Source organism: Cricetulus griseus, chromosome 2 (genome assembly GCF_003668045.3).
Source record: "Cricetulus griseus strain 17A/GY chromosome 2, alternate assembly CriGri-PICRH-1.0, whole genome shotgun sequence".
In the NCBI taxonomy this organism is placed as follows: Eukaryota; Metazoa; Chordata; class Mammalia; order Rodentia; family Cricetidae; genus Cricetulus; species Cricetulus griseus.
The window spans coordinates 24678026-24700541 of record NC_048595.1 but is presented as its reverse complement, the minus strand read 5'-3'; the positions used below and the strand labels follow the sequence as shown (position 1 = coordinate 24700541).

General features: G+C 49.0%; 1 protein-coding gene across 1 annotated transcript in view; it reads left to right on the top strand.

Annotated features, from left to right (window-relative positions):
• The window catches only part of Csmd2 (CUB and Sushi multiple domains 2), a 552860-nt gene that overhangs the window by 314148 nt on the left and 216196 nt on the right, over nucleotides 1–22516 (top strand). The window contains exons 11-12 of the mRNA XM_035438911.1: nucleotides 7710–7813; nucleotides 8519–8631. Coding sequence (XP_035294802.1) covers nucleotides 7710–7813; nucleotides 8519–8631 — 217 coding nt within the window. The remainder of the gene's footprint in view (nucleotides 1–7709; nucleotides 7814–8518; nucleotides 8632–22516) is intronic.

The following is a 22516-nucleotide window of genomic DNA, read 5'->3' as shown; positions in this document are numbered from 1 at the left end:
GTCCGGCCTACCCTGGTAAGGTAAGACCATGTGATCTTGGCTTACAGGGAAATGCCGGACCTGCAACTCCTTTGCTTGCTACAGTAGGATGAGTCAGAACAGCTTTGGAGTCAGGGAGCTTTGACAAAATTCCCAAGGCAACAGTACCATCAATCAGGAGCAGATGAGAGAAATTTGGAGGACAGAATGGTCATGGTAGTTGATGGGGTAGGAATGGAGAAAGAATGGGGCAGCTCTTACTCAACACAGTATCTTAACTGATGAGCAGGGTACTTGGCACACCATGGGCATCTACTAACCCGGTGAGCAGATGTATGACTAGCTTGAGCCAGTGAGGGACTAGAAGAAAATATAATGGCTAAGGAGATAATTCAGTTTGGGAGAGTGCTTGCCTTGCAAGCATGAAGACCTTAATTCCAGCAGCAAAACCCACATTAAAAGCCAGGCATAATAGTATATGCTTATTTTCATAATTTCCACCCTGGGGTTTCCTGGCTAGCTAACCTGGACTAATTAGAGAGCCCTGGGTCCCAGTGAAAGACTCTGTCCAAAAAAAAAAAAAAAAAAAAGGTGGATGGCTCCTAGAGTTCACTTGAGGCTGCCTTCTTGTCTCCATGCATCCTTGTGATCATGCATGTACCCATACTCATGCTTGCATACACATCTTCACACATGTGTACCCTCACACTCTTATTCATACATGCATCCATACACACACACACACACACACACACACACACACACAGAGAGAGAGAGAGAGAGAGAGAGAGAGAGAGAGAGAGAGAGAGGACAGAGAGAGAGAGAGAGACTACAAAAGAAGGACACCGATCGATCGTGGGGTCCATGAATGCTCTGTGGGGGATGAGTTCAGGTTCAAGCAAGAGGGTCAGATGTCTTCTCTGACACATGGGTAGGAATAGAAGCCTAAGGAAGGGGCATAATTTATTGGAAAATGTGAAGAGAACTGGGAGACTGAGTGGACCTGGGAGTCATCCTTACAAGTGGAAGAGCCATGGAGCCCATGGGGAGATAGGATGAGAATTAGATGGGAAAGCAGGGCTCCCCCCAGCTAGAACATGCCTGGCAATGGCAGTGGTGAGAGAACACTTGTTGGAAGAAGACTGAAGGGATGGCTGGCCTTGGCCTTGGCCTTGGCCTTAGACTTGTCAGAGTGGAGGCTGGGTGTGGACCAGACAGCAGGGCTGGAAGGTACTTGGGTAGAGGTGAGGCATGGGAGGCTGAGAACAAAGATGCCTTGACTTACAGAGAGTGAACCAGGACACAGTGGGATGGGGGTGTTTTGAGGCATTCTTTGTTTGAAATGTTGACTGGGAACTGGAGCCCATGCACAGGTCAAGGCAGAGCAAGCAAAGAAACTCAAAGTGAAGAACTGAACGGAGGCAGTTAAGCAACATGGATCCAGGGTGGAAGGTCGTGATGGACCACTTTGCAAAGAACAGGCATGAAAGGTGGGCCAGAAGCATGAGGACTCGGATACATGTCACTCAGCGCCCTCCTTGGGAGAGCAGTTATGCTCCCAGGCAGCTGAGGGTCCTTCTTGGACTTGCAGCCTCTCCACAGCTCCTGCTGGCTGTGCTCAGGAAGGATTCCTGGCCTGCAGAGAGGAGCTGGGAAGATGGCCTTGAGCCTGCATCAATATGGATATGGGAACCAAGAACCTGGAGGCTCCACGCTATGGAGATAAGAGCATAGCCCCAAAGGGGAGGCGGGCAGAGGGTCCACCCCTTCTCAATACACTATATAGATATTAGTAACCCTGCTACCTAGCATCCTAAGAGCTTGGAATATTCAAGAAAAGGGGGCACAGGTGTGTGGTGGTGTGCTTGGACAATGCCAGGCCAACTTTAGGCATTTGGGCCACCTGAGTTCTTACAATATTTATCTTAGTGCCAATATAATATCTGCCTACCATGGTATTCCTTGAATTTGGCTCACCATCAAAAATACCTAGGGAGACCATACTGGTACAGATTCCCAAGACCATTCCTCACAAAGAACACATCAAGCAGCTCTGGGAGCACTTGGAGCCTCTATGTAATGGAGCACTCAGTGGCTCCACCAGCCAGACTGTAATAAACGGAGGTCTTGTCCTTCTGGCCAAGCTCGGGGGCTACTCCCATTGCCTGTTCCATCAACCTCAGTGGCAGACACCTTGAGCTCTGGTTGCAAAACATGCCTGGCCCTTGAAGACCTCTGTCTGGCACATCAGAGGTGTGTCCCTGTGCCTTCTCTGCTCCTGTAGGCTGCAGAAATACCCTGGTCTCTCCGTAAAGCCTTCATCACGCCAACATGCCCCGCCCACATTCCTCCCTCTGCTTTCTTATCAGCATGGCTTTGGCTTTGCGTGCACAGTCCCTGCCCCTGGTTCCCTAGTCTCCCCCAAAGCAAGGCTAAGGAGGTCACCAGTGTGCCTCTTTCTCCCACATGGCACAATGCTTAGCATAGAGACACTTTGCCCTGTCGAGCATGTCCAGCCCTGGCTTCTGGGCTTCCTCTGCTCAAGGACATTTGGTGCCTTTCTCAGGAGAGGTTGTCTTGTGCTGAGGGTCTCATCCATAGCCCTCTCTGGCTCTCTCTCTCTCTCTCTCTCTCTCTCTCTCTCTCTCTCTCTCTCTCTCTCTGTGTGTGTGTGTGTGTGTGTGTGTGTGTGTGTCTCTGGCTCTTCTCTCTTCCTTCCCTCCCCCCAATCTCTGCCATTGTCAGAGACCCTGACTTCACCAGGCCCTGCTCCTACCCTGGGTCCCCCACCAGCTTACCCCATGCTTACTGTGCCCACTTTATGCTGAGTCAAAGCTTACCATCTACTTGACCATGAAGTCAGTCCAAACAGCCAGCTCTAGCCTCAGAGCACCATCCAACTGCAGCCTGATCCAGGCTGTCCTCCACCCCTGCCTCAGTTGACCTCACTGCTTGCTCCTCCCTTACTCTGAACTCATAGCATGTGCAGCTGAGCCCATGCCCTCCTCTGCACTGCCGGGGCCTACGCATCCTCTCCTTCCTCCCTCCTTTTCTTTCTTGCAGCTCCCTGGCATAGTAGTCTGTGTACATCCTGGCATTTCAATGCTGCGCTAAGTTGTGACGAGGTAACTTAATGGGAAGCAGCGAGCTCCAGGCATGGCACATAGCAGGCACTCGGTAATCATGCCCCAGAAGATACGTTTGTTTATCCACTTATCTAATGGGCTTAAGTTGGATGTCTGAGCTGGATACAAATGTGGCTGTTTCTCCTACTGAAAGTTCTCCAGCCTCACAAAGGGGCCTTGTGAGCTTGATTGATCTGCATGTTAGTTAATGAGTCATTATAGGATCCTGCCTTTAAACAATGGCCAAAAGTGGAGGAGGAAAGAACAAAGAACAGCATGGATACCCGGTGTGCTGGGGCCTGCTGGAAGGCAAGTCACTGTGGGCTGAACCTGCCTCATGATGTAATTAGCCCCTGCATCCTGGTCAGTACTCCGGGGTGTGGTTCAGGTCCAAAGGCAGTGGGAACCAGTGATGGGAATCATTGTATGGCTCCAGGTTCTGCCTTTCAAAACAATGTTTTCCCATTATGGGCCTGGTAATCAGGCACTCCCTCTGTAGAGATGGCTTGGTAAGTGGTGTCCCTTGCCCCAGGTCTGGCTGGATGCAATGACCATGTTTAGCCAGAGCTGTAGTCACTGCAGAGGGAGGCTGATCCTCCTGCTGGGGACACCATCTGGCTGGGGGTACTTTCTGTGTGGCACAAATTTGCCAAGCACCTGCTTAGATCCAGCTGAGAACTTGGAGCAGCTTGAGAGGGCAGGTCACCATCCGTCTCTGCCTTGGGCACCTGCGACCCTGCTGGACTGCTCCAAGGCAGTAGAGCATGGCAACAAGAACCCTGGCTGAAGGTAGCACTTTGCTACTCGGCTGTGTGAGCTAGGCAAACCACATCACCTATCTGTGCCAGGGCCTTCTTCTCTGTGAAAAAAGAGCTACTTGATTTTCACATGAGCAGATTTTGTGTAATATGCTTGGAACACCGTTAACCTCATGGTAGGCATTAGCTACTATAGTGAAGAAATCTTCTAAGATGATTAAAGACTATGCTTAGGCATCTCAGGGAATCTCCTTGCCCAGGGCTCAGCAGCCATGTCTACTTAAGCACCTACTGTGTATGGCTATGTTCATGCTGCATAGAGCAGGGCAGTGTGGCAGTGATTATGTGGTCCTCAAAGGTTTTTCTGTTTTTATTTTTTGATTTGGGTTTGTTTTTGTTTTTCTTTTTCGAGACAGGGTTTCTCTGTGTAGCTTGGAGCCTGACCTGGAACTAGCTTTGTAGACCAGGCTGGTCTCAAACTCACAGAGATCTACATGCCTCTGCCTCCCGAGTTGTGGGATTAAAGGCATGTGCCACCACCTCCCAGCTTGTTTTTGTTTTTCAAGACAGGATTTCTCTGTGTAACAGTTCTGGCTGTCCTGGAACTTGCTTTGTAGAGTAGGCTGACCTCAAACTCACTGATATCTACCTGTCTCTGCCTCCCAAGCAGGGTATTAAAGGTATACGCCACCACCACCCAACTCTCAAAGGTATTTCTGATGTAACCCTTTACAGAAAAGGCTGACCAACCTCTGCTCTTATACTGTGAGGGATACCAACGTCTGGTGGCCCAGCCCAGGCTGGGAATCAGAAAAGGTTTGATAAGTGCCATGCCATCAGATGCTTTCTCAGTTCCCACATATGCCTGGAATATGGGCAGGCACCATGGGAATATGGGGGGAATCCCTGGGCCAGAGATGTAGCCAGGGAAGCAGTGGAGAGAGGAAAGGAAGTGAAGCAAATGCTGATGATGACCAGCCTTAGTTCCCTCTCATCACTATGACCAACTCTCTGACCAGAGCAATAAGAGCGGAGAAATTCTCTCTCAGCTCACATTTGGAGACAATACAGCACAGCATTGTAAGAAGCTATGATGGGGTCCAGAGCAGCTGGGACATGTGGCTGGACTTCCCACAACTCAAAAGACGAGAGAGCAGAGCTGGAACAGGAAGTAGGGCCAGACTCTGTACCTCAAGTCCCGCCCCCAGTGACCTACTTCCTCCTGCTAGGTTCTACATCCTCCCAAAACAGTGCCACCCACTGGTGACTAAGTGTTCAAACACGAGCCTATGGAGGATGATTTACATCCAAACAGTCACTGTGATGAGGACACTCAGGAGCTCAGGTGGCCATATGAGCCTTGTGACAGGAACAGACGTAGAAGGGCTCTTCATATGTGTGTCAGTCAAGGATGTGACACTCCCAGAATCATTTTGCATAGCAGGACTGTGGAGGATGAGAGATGGAGAGAAGATTGCAGCCTGAACAAGGGGCCATTTGCCAACAGAGAACATTCGGACAGACATCCAGGAAGGAATCCCCACTCTCTGTGGAATGTTGCATTCCACCTCATCACACTAGCACTTCCTCCCTCACCAGGTTCTCTCTGAAGCTGAGGAACTGGTGTCTCCTGGGTTGCAGGCCACCATGATGCTGTTGCTTCTACAACAGACACTTCACATCAAGCCCTGCCTTGCAACACTCTTACTGGTTCCCTATTGTCTTTAGGACACAGGCCCAAATCCTCAGCATGGCAGACATCCTTTCTTAGCTTGGCTCCTCCTACTGCCAGCATGTCACCACTCTCTGCTTACTTAAGTAACTGGGTTTGCTAGAAGTCTCTGGACAGGGGCTGGGGAGGGAACCCAACTGGTAAAGAGGACAGGAATTTAATCCCCAGGACCTGCTAATCTGGTGCACATTTGTAATCTCAAGTTTCCCTGGGACTTGCTGGCCAGCCAGGCTAGCCTCATTGGTGAGTTCCAGGCCAGTAAGAGACCTCATCATTAAACAAAGGTAATAGAGGGGGTTGGTGTTACCAGAGAATCATTTGAGGTTGTCCTCTGTCCTCAAAAAGCACACACACACACACACACACACACACACACACACACACACACCATGCACACCACACAGAAGTCTCTAGACAAGTCACTCTATTCTCACACCGCTGCCCTTCCTCCATCCACATTCAAACTGTTCATTCTCCAATTGCCACCTGGGCTTCATTTCCTCCAGAAAGCCCCTGAGCTTTCTCCCAGACATTGTGATGACTCCCTCCTTCATCTGTATGGAAACTAACAGCGGTTCTCCAGAATGTTCTCCCCAGAGATGTTTCCCTCTGTGAACCCCATGGCCAAGCTGAGGGATCTTTGAGGAGGCTACTAGGCTCACCAGTATGAGCAGCATTAGTTTACTGAGGCAGTAAGTGAGGTAATAGGAGTGAGATTCTATTGGCATCCAGGCTGGGCACTGGGCTGCCTGGTTTGGGCAGAGAAACCTGAAAAAGCCATCCATTGCAATCTAGGAAAACTAACTATAGGAAGTTGGTCCTCCTTGGCTTGTAGTGTCAGCAGCAAAAAGGCAGCTTCAGCTTCTGGGAAGATCAGTATTGGAATGAAAGAAGCAGAAAGAAGACCAGGCTAGACAGACATTGGTTCTGAATATCTGCAATTGGCCCCACCCACTGCCCAGCTGAGCAAGCCAAAAACCTGTCAATCATTCAGAATTTCCCTTCCTTCTTTCCACCCCATCCTAGTGCCCCTCCACCCAGTCACACTTCCCCAAATGTCACTAAGGCCTGACCTCTTTTCTTTCTCCTTTACTGTGCCTCTGCCAAAGGCCTCAACCCTCCATGCCAGACTTATATCTCGTCCCTCAGGAGAAAGACCATGGTGGTGGGAGGGACTTTGAATTAAGCTCCAGGCAAACTCTGCAGTTCTAAACCTTCTGGAGTCACCTCTGTGCTCTGCAACTCCAGCCAGACAGTTTCCAGAGTAAGGCAGCTGTTGTCTACCGTTTATTCTAGAATGATCCTCCCTGCCAGAGCTCAAGTTACATGCACTGGACTCCCTCTCAGAGCATCCTTTGCCCCCTTCAGCCACCCTTAAAGTCTGACGGCGGTCCTCTACAGCCTTCAGAATTCCCTCAGAGGACTCAGTCATGAGTAGCACCCCCTCCACTCTCCACCAAGTCTGTTCTCACTCCATGGCATCCACTGTTGCACCTGTCCCTGGGGGTGTGAGTGTACTTCTTGGAACCCCTACTTCAACCAAGGCAGGGACAGTGTTATGTTAATGGCAGGACCCGCCCCTGTATATGGCAGCTGCTTAGTAAATATTTTTGGAAGATGGATCTTAGGGAGAGAGAGAGAGAGAGAGAGAGAGAGAGATCTTGTGAAATCTTCTAAGAACATTCATTTAGTCAGCAAACAAAGCAACAGAGGGGATGGAAAACAGTCGGTAGAGAAGAGAAGCCTGGGGAGACTTTTCCAGGCCCCAGGGAGCAGAGAACTGAGATTCCATGTGTGGCCTGATACTGCCACCAAGCCCAAGGGGATTTCTGTCCATAAAAGCATGAAGAAGGAGTCCAATCATCTTGTGGCCTGCCAGCTGTGCCTGGTGGCTGTTTGACAGCTCCCCGAACTGGCCAGATGTGCCTCAAACATCTTCAGAGCTATCAGGGGACCCCAGGGGACTATATAGCCTATGGAGAAATAGTCATGTTCCTCAAGATGGCACAGAAATGGGCAGTGTGTGAAGGAGGGGGACCCCCAGGACACCGTGTGGCTTCCAGAGACTTCCTCACAGCTGCCACCAAGTCCCTAATGCTGTGTTCCTCCCCCTAGGTGATCAAGCTGGCCTTTGAAGAGTTCGATTTAGAGAGGGGTTATGACACCCTGACGGTCGGGGACGGTGGGCAGGATGGGGACCAGAAGACAGTCCTCTACATGTAAGTGATATACTGTGTCTGGATGGGGGGTAAGGGATAGAGACAGGCTAACAGAGCCCACCCTGGTCCCCAGACCAGAGGCTGTAGAGACAGTGTCCTGTGGTGTACTCCTGGTGTCTTCAATAATCCATCTACCTCTCTCCACCCTAGCCAAGGGAAGAGACTTCATAGAGAAGTTACTTGAAGTAGTCAGACTGAGCAGTCTTGGGCAAAGTCAAGCAAAGGCTCCATGCCTATGTGACTGGCTCTTTCTACTAGCCAACTGCTTCTTTGAAACACCCTGTTTCTGCCACCTCCCAGTGTCTACTCTAGGTGACTTCTATCCCTGGCAGTCTAACCTCCTACTGAGACAATGGACGTGTTTTGGGGGGACCTTTCCACATGTCCAGAAGAATCTGAGACATGACAGCTTTATAGACACAATGATAATCTTTCCCGGGCCAAGGACAGTCTCATCAAGGGAGCCATACCAGGCTGTTCTGGAATTCCACTGGACTGGGCCTCTGCTTTGGGAAACCATTCAGTGCCCCTTCACCTAACACAATAACCCAACAAGTAGCCAGAAATGTCTCTGCCTTGTACATGTGGCCTAGCTCCAGATTTAGAACTTGATAGACCCAGAGTGGGCCTGGCTCCTTGGTTTCCTTTCAGGTTTCCCTTGGCTCTTGGCAGGATGCAAACCTCTAAGTATCTCTCTCCCAACAGCCTGACAGGTACGTCCGTCCCAGACCTCATCGTCAGCACCCATCATCAAATGTGGCTCCTCTTCCAGAGTGACAGCAGTGGCAGCTCCCTGGGATTCAAGGCTTCCTACGAAGGTAACTGCTTTCAAGGAACATGGCAGACTTACTTACCCAGGGAGGAGGAGTTTTGGGGTTTCCATCTGCAAGCATGAATCCTGGGTTCAAATTCTAACTCCTTCCATGCCTCTCCTCAGACACATTATTTGAACTCTCTGAGCTCCCATCTCTTTCTTTGTTCAGTGCTCCACAGTCACACTGTCCCAGACAGTTTTGAAGATTACCTGGGATAGAACAGTTGGTGTGTGGGATATCCTACACCAGCTGTGGGCACGGGTTTCATCTCTTACTCATCCCTGGCATCTACAGACTTGCTAAGCCTTGTCTATTCTTGAAATCTTTACACTGGCCTCTGACCTCCCAAGCTACCTTGTGATAAATGAGTGGTTGTGTTGAACACAGAAGGACAGATAGCCACCATTGTTGATGGCCTGAGGAAGATGTCAACAGGGGTCTTCATTCCTTTCAGTAACCAATGTTAAAGAAATGGCACACTCTGGGATCCATGGGGTCTCTCTATTCCCACCCTTCATGAATTCCAAATCTCCTGTTGCTCAAAAGTGAGGTCCCAAAAGGAAGTCAGGGGTCATGCTGTGAGTGATTAAGCCCTCTTAGGTATCAGACTCAGGCCTTACCCTAGGTGGTCTCCATTCTAGTAGGCAGATGAAACAAATGGGTATTAATGCAAGATGGCCACCCACCCCAGCAGTGGGAATGAGAAAAAGGGAGCAGGCATGCTTCTAGGGAGGTGGACACTAAGTCCTAAATTGATCCACTGGCTATTAGAGAGACAGGGTTAGGACAAGAGGAAGGAAATATGTCCTCAGGGTGGCTCCCATATACACTACCTACCTAGTGCACCAAAGGTTCTTCTCATACCAGGACCTGTTCTGTTTCTACCCCAGGGAACACAAGAGGTGCTGGGTATCACTGACAAAAGCAAATTAAAATACCCGAAAACTAGGCCCCTTAAAGCAACAGCCAAGTGTTCCTGTACAGGCATATGTTCCTGTCTGGAGGTGGAAAATCTGGTACCCAGATGTCAGCAGGACATGCTCCCTCTGAGACTCTGGTAGTATCCTTCTTCACTTTTCTTCACATCTCGTGGTAGTACAAATCCTATTTCAGCCAACTGGCTGCTCTGTGGAGTTCACCGGGACTTTCCAGGCTCTGTTTCTTCACCCTGAGAAACAAGAGTTCATGTGACTGAGAAACAGCCTCGGTCACAGGGAAATCTGTAGAGATGATATTTTTTCCTTGAGAAGGAGCCCAGCCTGGCCTTGTAGGCCTGTGATCCCAATTACTCTGGAGGCTGAGACAGGAGGACCACATAATCAAAGCCTGCCTGGGCCACAAAGTGAGCTGGAGAGATATTCAGCAGTTAAGAGTGCTTACTGCTCTTAGAGACTGTAAGGTTTCCATTCCTAGCATCCACATGAAGGCTCAAAACCTTTCTGGGGGATCTGGCACACTCTTCTGGTCTGTGTGTGAACCAGCCATGCATATTGTACACATGCATGTATTCAGGCAAACACTCACAAAACAAAATGGAAAAATAACAAAAGCCAATCTAGGTGTAGCCCCGTGGTAGAGCATCTGCCCAGCTATGTGATGGAAGGAGCCCCAAGCAGTACACCAGGAGGTCCCGGTACAGGCCCAACTCTGTGACTGCTGTGAAAATGGGAATGGATTTGGATGCACATCCCCCCCCATTCTAAAACGCTGTGAACATTTATTAGTCAATGTCTCCATCCATGGGGAGGAGTGACCTCTGATATCAACATTCCTTAATTGGTTCATGATTGGCCCAGGGTTTGGGCAAAACACAAATACCATGAATTTAAAAGAGTTAATACAAGTTGGCAGACAGAATAGTCTCGAGTAGGGAGAGCTAATGGCTAAAGTAGTGGCAGACAGCAAAATAATAATAAATATTAAAACAAAAACAAAAAAAAAAAGCCACAGCTAGGATGAAACCAGAAGTCCTCGGGCTTTCTCTGTCCTGATGAGCCATTGGAGAGCAGAGCTTAGCTGCGTAGGTCCCGGGCTTTGGAAGGACTTAATCCAATCCCCAAGAGAAATGTTTATGACCCTCTAATGTTTACCTGGGGAGAGGTGGACTCGGGAGACTGGAGAGCTATGTCCAAATATTTGAAGTCTAGTCCCACAGGAAAAAGGAATCAGATCAGTTTGAGGAGATTTTACTGAAAAAGAAAGGAGTATGACATTTGCTGAGAGCCTACTGTGTGCCAGCCCCTTACATTTGTCCTCTCAGGAGGCCATAGTGTTGTCATAGACAGTCCTGGTGCAGCCCCAGGGACCATCAGTGCCAAGAAGGGGATGACACTGACATGCTTTTCTTTCTTTCTTCCTTTCTTTCTTTCTTCCTTCCTTCCTTTCTTTCTTTCTTACTTTCTTTCTTTCTTTCTTTCTTTCGTCTTTGTTTCTGTTTTCTTTCCCCCTTCTCATTTACTCCTCATAAGCCTCCATTTAAGAGAGGATTCATAATTAGATACGAGAAAAACATCACCTCATCTCACCCAACCCCTTCGAGGCACAGAAGGGTTAAGTAACCTGCCTAGGGTCACACACAAGTCCAGGAGAGGGTAGAGCTGGGATGTGAGCCCACACCTCTCTAGCTTCAAAGTGCATGCTTTCCCCCTATACGGAAAGCTTCCCAAAGCTACTGAATTTTAATTCCTTATAAAATCTTTACAGAAGCCAAAACTTTGCCCCAATCAGGTTCACCTTATAGCAGAAGCCTGAAGTCCAGGCCACTGGAGGTTGGAGGCAAGTTCCTTAGCTCATGTGTCACTCACCCAGGATTGATTAAACATCTGCTCTTGGCCAGTTCAGAGCCTGGTGCTTCAGTCACAATGGTGAGCCTCCTGGTGTGGTTTAACATACCTGTGTGGATGCCTGTCACAGACTGGTGCCGTCAGGACCTCGGACCCATGACATACTAGGAAGGACAGTCTGTGTGTGTTTAGGGGCCTTTCCAACCTTCATGGCTGTGTCAGGTTGTGTGCATAGAGGCAGCAGGGTGTATAATGATCAAATAGACTCTGGAATTGGATCAGACCTGATGAATCTCAGCATGGTTCCTAAACCACAACCCTGAGAACACCATGTGGTCTCTATGAGCCTCAGTTTTCCCACTCAGGAAGCAGATAATGATGCTGGCCTCAGCACCATTATAACAGCGAAATAATGTCACAGAAAATTCTTTGCATGCTGTCTGCCACCAAGACAGAGCCTTCTTCTTAGAGTCACCCGTGTTCCCCAACCCCAATCCGTCAGGTTCTTGTCCTCTGGGCTAGACCTAGATTTACCTCCTGTCGCTTGTGTTTGCTCATAGACCCTGGTTTTAGGACCTGCCTCATTCCACACCTCCTTGCCTTTCAGGCTGGATGGAAAACAGGAAAGCTCCCTGTGGTCGATATCAGGTGTGTGGGTGTGTTAGTGGGTTTTTCATTGAGGGACAGAACACTCAACATAAACAGCCTCCGGGAGGAAGGATAGTTTCAGAGGATTCTGTCCAGGGTCCCAGTCTCCACTGATTCCACTGAGCATCCTGGCAGTGGGAGGGAGTGGCAAAGACCGTTCACTTCACAGTGGACAGAAAGCTCGGAGACTGGGAGAGAACAGGAATAAGATGTCCTCAAGGGCACTCCCTGAGCGACCTACTTCCTCCACTAAGAAACACTTCCCAAGCTTTCCAGGACCTTTCAAAATAGAGGCTGGGGACCAAACCTTCCACACATTTCATACATAATCTCAGTAAGAAGGGCAGAAGTTCATTCACAGAATGCTCTGGGCATCATGGGGCCTTTGAACTCAGTCCATTGGGAGAACCTGGGAAAGGTTCAATCAGCAGGACCCGCTCTTCCTCCTGCCCCTTCCCTCTTGCCTGGGCTTTGTGTCTGAGGACTGAGACCCATCAGTCTTACACCTCCGCTGGCATCCAGTGATGGTGGGTTATGTCCACTGCCAGATCCTGGTCCTCCACCACGTCTAGCTGTCCCTTCCCATTGGCTGCATGGCTCCCTACTGCTGCTTCTCAGGGTCTGTCCTGGGCCTTCAGTCTCCTGTTCTAACAGTTGGTCACATTGACTCCCCTAGCTTTAAATTGAAACCAAACCCTAACAACTCTCCCATCTGTTCCTCGCCTGCAGCTCTGTTGTGACTCACGTTGGTAGCTTCCCCTCTGACACCTCATAGGAGTCCCTCATACTAGTCAACCAAGAACAAAGTATCACAGACTGCATGGCTTGAACAACAGGTGTATATGCTTTCTCATAGCTCTGGGGTTACACGGGGAGGGTCCAGTCCAGGCTTTAGACAGCATAGTGTCTACTGAGTGTTCCCTTCCTTGCTCAGGACAGCCACCTTGTCCTCATTCAGCCTTCTGTGAAAAAATCATGAGCTCTCTTCCTGTAAAGACATAAATCCCATCAGGCCAGCCCCCTCTTCTGACCTCATTCAACTTAATGACTTCCACGGAGACCCATCTTTTAAAATCGTCACACTGGAAGCAGAAGGCCTCGGTATACAAATCGGGGGGGGGGGGCATAAATGTTCAGCCCATCTCATCACCCCAAAGTAAGTTCTCCTTCTCGCTCCGCTGTACCTGACCTGTGCCCCAGTGTTGATGAGCAACACCACCACCCATTCCCAGGCCTCGTCTCAGCCTCCTTGCTTCCCTCTGTTCACTCAGCTCTCTCATCCCTACAGTTCTGCCTCAGCAGCAACCCACTCTCATCACTGTGGCCCAGACCTCCGTCATCCTCTGTCACTGTGCTGCTGACAGCACAGGCCTCCCACCCAGCACCCTTCCCTCCCCATCTGCCACATGGCACGCAATGATCTCCCCAGATTCCAAGTCTGGCGTAGTCTTCTCCTACTTAAGGAGATTTGAGTGACAGCTTCTCACTTCTCATTGACTTCAGTAGGAAGTACCAAGTCGTCCACATTGGATGCCAAGTTCTTCATGATCTTCCTTTCCTAAACCACATTCTGGCTCCTGTGATTCCAGTCAAGGCAGAGACGGCAGCTTGTCCCCCGCCCTTGCAGGGCCCCGTCTATAACATGCTCAGAAAAGCTTCGGAGTATTCATTTGGGATATTTTATCCTGGCACATTCAGATACCGTCCTCAGAACCTCCTGACTCCTTTTTTCTCCCCTTTATCACACAGTGCTCAAGTGCCAAGTGGCATGCATTCTCTATTGCCCCTCAGGCTTCAGGATTGGCAAACCCAGTTTACAATGAGATGCTTCCATGCCCCCTGTGAGCCAATTCCAGTATTTAGTCACTGGATTGAAAGCTTGTCCTCTCCTCCTCCTTCTTCAGGCCTGTGGCTCTTCCACCCTAGACCACTGCTCAAAGCATCCATGTTTATTGCATCTGCCTTGATATTGGCCTTCCATTGATTCCAGCTTCAGGGAAATTCCATGCCATGTAGACATCTTGGCCCAGGCATGGGAGACTAGCCCTGTGTAGATATCCTATGGGATATCTGCAAGCATTTAACACAGAAACTACATCCATGACGACTACTGCTCCCTCTGCACATACCTGGCTCCTTTGCCCCTTTGAGAACAGGGATGCTATTTTGGAGCAGGCATATAGTTCAGTTGCCTTGGCCCTTTAGAAGTTCCTCCCTACCCAGAGCTGGAGACATGGCTTGGGCAGTAAAGCATTTGCCATGCAAGCATGAGGACATACATTTGGTTCCTAGAACCCACATGCAAAAGCCAGGCATGGGGTACACAATTGTAATCCTCCCAAAACTGGAGAGGAAGAAATGGGTGAATCCCTGGGGCTTGCTGGCCAAGCAGCTTCGTGTAATCAGCAAAGACCAAGCTAAAGGGGAAAAGCCCTGTCTCAAAAAACAAGGTACACAGTGACCTAAGGAACAATGCTGGAGACTGACTCTGGCCTTCACACTCACACACACCAATGTGTACACATACAACGTGAGCATGCATATACATGAACACCAAAAGAAAAAGCTTTCTCCTCCATCATTAAAAGCTCAAGCTTTAGTGAGAAAAACTGGGACATTTCCTTCCAGAAATTCTTCCTGCCCTGCTTGTCATCATTCCTGCTTGGGTAGGGGAGAAAGCTCAGGATCCATCGATACTGGAGCCCTCTGGGCCTAGAAGAAATACAGTCTTCCTCCATGGGGGCACCAGCTGTGGTAAGCGCATTCACAGTTGCAATTGCTTTGCTTCCCAGTAGAACCAGAAATATTTAAGGAACAGGCAATTAGCACTTACCAGAAACATTATAAAATTACACACACTTGCTAACAAGTTTTCACATCAATCTGTATGTCTCTTGGTTTCCTGACTGGAGCCTGGGATCTGACAGCCTGATGCTCGATCTGGGAGGCTGACCCAGGGGAGGAAGAAGTTGGGGCCCTGCTCCTGGGGAGATGGAGGTGTGAGGATCATTCGGAAAGGATGTCCAACAGCCCAGGGACTTGTGACAGAAATGAGATCATCTGTTGACTCATGTCCCCAAGGCCTTATGATGTGTTACAGACACTCACTATTCAGGACACTGAGGCCACAGGGACAGAACTTTCTCTGCCTTTACCCAATTCATAGTCTATTTTTACAAGCATGGAGTAAGTGCTACAAGATGGGGAAATCACAAGGAGTTGCCTCTGACCTTGCTTGAGGGCACCGGGGAAGTGAGTGAGGTTCTCAGGAGACCTGATGTCACAAATAGACTACCTTGAAGGACACAAAGGACAGAGAGAAGGGAGATGCTGTCTGGGAAAGATGACTTGTTGAATGGGTGTGGGGCTGGGGAGATGGCTCATTAGGCAAGTGCTGTCACGCAGTAATGAGGATCTGAGTTTGGATAGCCAGCACCATGTAAAAAGCTGGCCAGAGTGCATATGTAATCCTAGCACTGAGGAGGCAGAGGCAGTAAGCTCCAGGTTCAGGAAGACACCCTGCTTCGGAAAACAACATGCATCGTCATTGAGGACACTTGATATCAAACTCCAGGCTACACACAAGCACTCACACATACATCATTTCACACATGTGCATGCAAGGAAGCACACACATACATATGCACAAGCATGACATGAAGATGTGTTACATACACGGAAACACAAGAAATTTTTCAAAATTAAAATCTCTACCAGAATCAGTTTTGAGAGCTAGTAGGGTGAAGATGTCAAGATTGCCTCTGAGGGCAAGGTTCGTGTCTACTTCTCTGGCATGTAACTCTGAAGATGAGCACTGTGGCACTTCCTGAAAGGGCAGCATTGGCCCCAAGATTAAAAGGAATCCAAAGGCAATGGCCCAGCATCACTCTAGTCTCTTTAGGGCATCGCCCGCCCTGGTGTCACCATATGTCAGGTGCATAACCATCTCAGTTTCCCACCTGCTATTTTTAGGACACTCTTATGTGTTAATCTGGTTTCCCAAAACTCTTCCTCCTGGCACTTAATGATGCCCTTCTGGTTCCTGGCCCCATCAGAAGTAGGGTACCTACATTTCAGAAATGCCTCTTGGATCCCTGAGAAGTTAGTGATTGGAACTAAACACACACCCAGAGTGTAGATCACCATAACAGCAGGGTACCAAAGGAGTTCCTGAGCCGGCCTAACAGGTCTAAGGAGGCCCAGATTGGATGTACTTGGCCCGACATTGGAAGACGACTCTGTCTGGCAGACAAGCAAGGGTGTTCATTTTAGAAAGAGCAGACAGCGGGTGCCCAGTACCTGCGTGGGCGAGCTGGCAGGGCTCTGCAAACAAGGGAGACCATGTTAGCAATGAGTAAGAGCCACCGAATTGCTGGGTCTGCGCCATGTTCCAGGCATCTTGACCATCAATTTGAATGCACATAAGCTCAGTTAAACCTCAGTTAAACCCTGGTCAGCAGAACTGTTATTACAAATTCCATTTTATGCGAAACAAAAACTAAGGGTCAGAAAGAATTGGCAGCGTGGGCTGGGGAGTTAGATGGTTCAGTGGATAAAGCACTTGCCGTGTAAGCATTAGGATCCGAGTTCAGATCCCCAGAATCCACACAAAGCTGGACACAGTAGCACATGCCCAGCATTTCTATGTCAAGGCAGGAGGTAGAAACAAGAGAATTTCTGAAGTTCACCAGTGAGCCCACCATATGGAGTGGACAAAGCCACTGTTTCAAACAAGGTGGAAAGTGAGGAGTAACAACTGAGCTTGTCCTATGACTCCAAATGTGTGCCATGTCATGCATATTCTCCCACTGATTTAAAAAATAATAATAATGTGACCCAGGCCTACTATATACTATCAAAACCAGGATTCAGGTCTAAGATGCTGTGGCCTCAAGCCATCATTACACTGTCACCTCCCTACAAATCACTCTGTTTCCTGAGATACAAATTTTTAAAGGGGGTGCTGGCCAAAGATGAGACCTAGGGTGGTGGTAGGGTAAGAGCCCTATGTAAACAGGAAAAATTTGGAAAGCCATGGGAAAACTAAGCAGGGGACAGTACAATCTGATAATAAGTGTTCAATGATCTTATATCACATCAAAGAATGTGGGATAGAGAAGAGAAACAGAGAGCCACCAACTGATTGCTGCCAACCAGGTGGGAAGTTAGGGGGGCCTGAATTGGGCAGAGAAGATGCAGGGAACCAGGGTGCCAAAGTGTTTAGAAGAGCAGCCAAGGAGAAGGTTCCTATCGAGATACAAGAGGGAGGGAGGAGTCTACAGGTTCTTGAGCCTCTTTTTCAGCCTTCAAGAAGCCTCCCCACGCATACATGACTGTGCATCCTCCCAATGCAGGGTTCAGAGTTCCCTGACAGCTCTAGATCCTCAGTGCTTACTTTGCCTGGCATTTGACAGGTTATACACAAACATCTGGACTCTCTCCTACATTGCACCAAACATCTGCTGTGCTTCCAATGGAGTGCTAAGGTCCGTGATAATTGGTCAACCCATGTCTTCTTCCATAGGTCTTACTTCCGGGGGTGGTGGGGCAACAGGAGGCAAGGAGACCACAGGGCTGGTACAAGCTAAGTTGTTGAGTTGGGGACTCAGCTTGTCCCTGATTCCCCACAAGGTGGGAGATGCCAGGTGGGTAATACTGGCCCCTTTTCCCCACACTTCTATCCCCAGTGTCTAGGACAGTAACCAATAAAATACTTCTTGAATAGCTGAGTAGCTACAAGGGGTAACTGGCACCATAAAAGAAGAGAGTGGAGTGGCAAAAGGAAAGTGGGTGACATCTAAGGTATGGGCTAGGGAGTGTCTTGGAAGAGGTGACCTGAGGAGATCATATGAAAAGCAAGAGAGGAAGTTCTAGCTTGGGTTGAGGCACCACTGAAGTAAAGAACAGACATTCATAGCACAGCTCTCTGGAAGGGCAATACAGAGCATCTAACATGGTCCAGGCTGGGCACACCAAGCCCCATCCCGCCTCTCTCCAAGTGGTTTCCCTTCGCAGAACACATCAAAGGGCTCAGAATACAGAGAGACACATGATATAGTCCCTTCTGTGCAGACATTGTCATAAAAGAGGATTCCAATTTAGTGTCCAAAATTGAAAAGCCCAAGAAGACAGGGAGAAACCTGAGAGTTTAGCACGGATGATAGGGCTAAAACAACCAAGCAGGGGGAAAGCAAATAAGGCCAGTCCCCATGGAGTGCTGACACCTCACACACAGACATCTGAGGCCTCCTGACTTGCATTTGGTGGGCCAAAGGAGGAGGTACACACTTACAAAGTGAAATTGGGTTAATAGATAATAGGAAATTGCAAGGCTGATTTTTCTCCAAGTCAGAATTGCATTTATCTATTTGTAATTCTGGGTGCTGACATCTAACATGGTCGGCATCTGGCCTGGAGGAGCCTTTCCGCCAGGCAGACTCACATCAGAAGCCTTTGTGGGAAGGCTCTGCCTTCCGTTTCTATGCTCCTGGTCCAGTGATGGGCTCGATGAGAAGGCCCAGGACAGAAACCAGACCCCAGCGCCTCTCCCTCATTGGAGTCATCTTCCCCAGTTCCCAACCCCAACCCACCTCATTCCTCGTTACCCCACCTCCAGACCTGAGCTCTTCAGCGAGCCCTGCCCTCTATACCTGGCCCTCCTTAGGGTCAGCACCACCGTCATCATCTTTTACAGGGCTAGCAGCTCCTTCCCTCACGTTGGAGGAGGCTCATGAGCTCCACTTCTGTCCCCACCACAAGGTCTTCTCCTTGAATGCCATGTGGCCTCCAGCCCCTGCTTCCTCATCATCACTGTCCCCCCCACCCCTTGCCCCAAGTCTCGCCATCTCCTTGTCTCTCAGATCTCAATCTTCTCACTTCTTTTCACATGTGGACCTTGTCCTCTGGCTCTGCTGGAATCCAGGGTCATGTCACCTGCTCTGGGGTCCTTTGTCCCCTGACTCTTTCACTTGTCAGCCCCCTTTCTCCTAGTGGTTATCTCTTCCTCAAACTCCCTATCTCTGCTCCAGCTTCTGCTCTCATCCTTTCCGTCCTTGCCCTGTAGCCCGGGCTACCACTTAGCCACAATTGTAACAAAAGCTTCAGTTCCTTGGCTTCACCAGTCACATCTCTAACCCACTGTCACGTTCATGTCTGTGTAAGCATGAGAGTCAGCTCTGCCCTTAGTGGCCACGGGTGCACGGCTCTCTGTCCACTGAGCTTCAGTCTCCTGTTCTCTAGAGTGACAGTTTTGAAAGGTCCTGTCAGTATCCAGGCTTGCTTCCTGTGACTAATACCTTGCTTTTTACCAAAGGCCTCGGTCTCTTGCTCTCTACCTGAAACTCACTGTCACACCATCCTTGTTCACTGCTGTCATTGAGGGCCTCTGATTACCAAGTCCAGTCAACATGCGCAGGGTCTCCACTGCTTCCCTCTCCGGAGCCTCCAACTGCCCTTCCTCACTCCTCCACAGCCTCAGGGAGCCATTCAGTCTCCACCAGCATCCCCTCCCTCTTGTTCTTCCCAGAAATTTAACTACTCCCAAGCTCATTCCATCTTTAGACCATTTTAACCACCATCCAAATGTCTCAGAGTTATGCCTATCTCTCCTCTTTTCCATCTCTGCACCTTCCATAGTCATACCCTCGCTCCCATCAGGTTCTGGCTCTCATGACAACTGTTCCTCACAGCATCAGCAGTGGTCTCCTTTTAGTCCTTTGCTTTCTGTCCCACCCTAACTTCCCCGTGACACCGAGTCCTTTGACCCCCTCAGCTCATCCCCCTCCAAGTTCAGTGCTCCCCACTGCTCTTGGGCTATAGTCTACTCTACTCCCCAAAGCCATTCATTGTGTCCCATTCTGGGATGACATTTTTCCTCACCTTACTTGGTGGATCTTGTACTTCTCCTGACTGATATATGAGTTACATCTCAAATTCTGTACTTCCATCCTAAACTTAAAATTCAGATAACTGTTCCTTAGTGGCAATTTCTCAAAACACAGCATGCCCTTATTTTCAGGAGTCTCCTGCCTCCTGAATTCTTGTCTGAGGGAAGCACACCCTCATGGCCAGGCCTAACCCATCGGTATGGTTGACCCTGGTCCCTCCCTTAGTCCTGTATCCTTATTTTTGGTATAGCCTGTGGCTCATTACTACTTCAAACCCCTCGCATCTTCCTAGTTCTCTCAATCCCCTCTGCCTGGACCCAGTGTAGGATACCATCAGAACATCTGCTGCCAACACAGAGGCTTCATGGGAAGCAGCGCATCTTTCTGTCCTGAACCCTATAGCATTCTCCGCTACCCAAATAGCCCACACTAAACTGGCAATCCCAAAATCTATTGCATGAGTGAATGTGAGTGCTCTCCTAGCCCCCAGATAGCTACTCCCAGACCATTCCCCAGACAGAGGTCAGAGTGAGCTTTCTCACGTACAGTGTCTACTGCTGAGTAAAGTAGAATCCTTTATCAGCTTCCCATTACCAACCATCTAAAGTCCAGTCTCCCATCAGAGACGTTTCCGGCCTCATCTCTTGCTGCCTTGGAGAAAGTTCTTGAACTTACAGAAGGCAGGTGCCAGAGAAGCAAGGATCCCTGGAGCCAGGCACCTGTGTGTGAGTCTCAGATCCACCACTTCTGAGCTCTGTAGTCTCGTGTAGTCACGTATGTCTTTGTGCCTGTTACCTCTTTTAAAATGGGAGAAAAGAGTACTTTCCCTTAGAGATACTGTAAGGGTAACATGAGTTAATCTATAAAATGCTGAGAGTGACCCCTGGCTGCAGTCAGTGTGCAAATAGCTAGTTCCAAAAATGGAAGTTGGTTGTGATAATAATGACTCAATAGTTTTGTTCACTGAGATATTATAGCCCACCACACAACCCTGCATCTTGGACTTGGCCTGGCCTCTTCCCTCCACACAGAGAGCCGTCCATCTCTGTCTCCTTCTCACTGCCAAGCCTTTTGCTGCTGGCTCCTCTGTGGTCTGAGGCCTCAGCACAGAAAGTACTTTCTCCAAGAAGCTCCCTGTGACCCAGCGCTGGGATTCCATGAGATAAATGAGACACTTACTTAGGCACACAAGATGAGAGTGGGGCCCCAAACGCAAACTTTAAGATAAATAGCATTTAAGACAGTATTTTTAAAATCAAAATTAACCTCAACTATTCATGACTTTTTAAAAACAAATCACTGTTTTAATTGTAGAAGACAAGCTGAGATAACGGGATGAGGGTAAAGAGAGTAAGGAAGCTGTCCAAGTGCAAGATTGGCATCAGTATCTATTTTAAATGTTACACATGTTAATTGTGATTTGCTTAAAAAACACTATATCATGATAAGATTGAGCTGTCCTTACCAGAATAATTATAATGGAAAAAAATTACTGTCTGACTGGCTCCTTGAGGCACTTGGTATGTTGTGTGCTTGCTCTCTGCACCCTATTTTTGGCCTGAGACCCCGTGTGTTAGAGTATGTTTCCCCCTCTGGATGTTGCAAGTTGACAGAGACTACCTACATCCCAGTGCCTGGCACAGGCCCAGGCACACAGCAGGTACTTATTAGATAGGGAGGAATTAGGCAGGTGTGGTTATGTACAGAGACTTGACTACACAATGGGGGCTGAGAAGCCTGCTCCATCCCCAAATGCATACTCTCCTGAGCCAGTCAGAACCTCAGACAAGCTGAAGGCAACAACTCAGATGTACCCCACTCATATATTTTGTATTGTGGGGCCTCACTAGGGAACCTTAAATATGGGCTCTGTCTTCAGATGCCAGGTAATGCTTACTGCCACTGCCCTGACAGTTCTTGCCTCGCAGATAGCCCGACAGCATGTTTGGGGACACAGAGAAGGTGGGTTCTGCCACTTGCTTCTTCAGATCCCTTTGTCACAGGAGGCTCTTCTTCCTGTCCTTCAGATGGCAAGTTCTGGAATCTGAAGCAGACTACCACCTCCTTGGAATGATTGAATATGGACCCATCTCTGTCCCTGAGCACACACAAATCCAGCTGCAAAGGAGCATGAATATATAAGTCCATCTTGTGCATGCGTGTGTGTGTGTGTGTGTGTGTGTGTGTGTGTGTGTGTGTGTGTGTGTGTGTGTAGTAGGAGGAGGAAGAGGAGGAGGAGGAAGCAGGGGACACTTTGTGTCAACTGACCTGACTTGTACTGGAGATCCCTTGGGGCTTGCACATGGTCATACTGATCCTTACTTTCCACGATCCCTGATGTTTGACTTGGAGCACACACACACACACACACACACACACACACACACACACACAGAGAGAGAGAGAGAGAGAGAGAGAGAGAGAGAGAGAGAGAGAGAGTCCATGCACACCATGCTTTGTCCTGCCTCCTCTCAGCAGAGACAGAAAGGTCCTGTTTTGGGGGACAATGTGACAGTCAGGAGCCTGTGCATATGTCACCGAACCTTTGTAGCTCTGATCAACTCAAAGAAG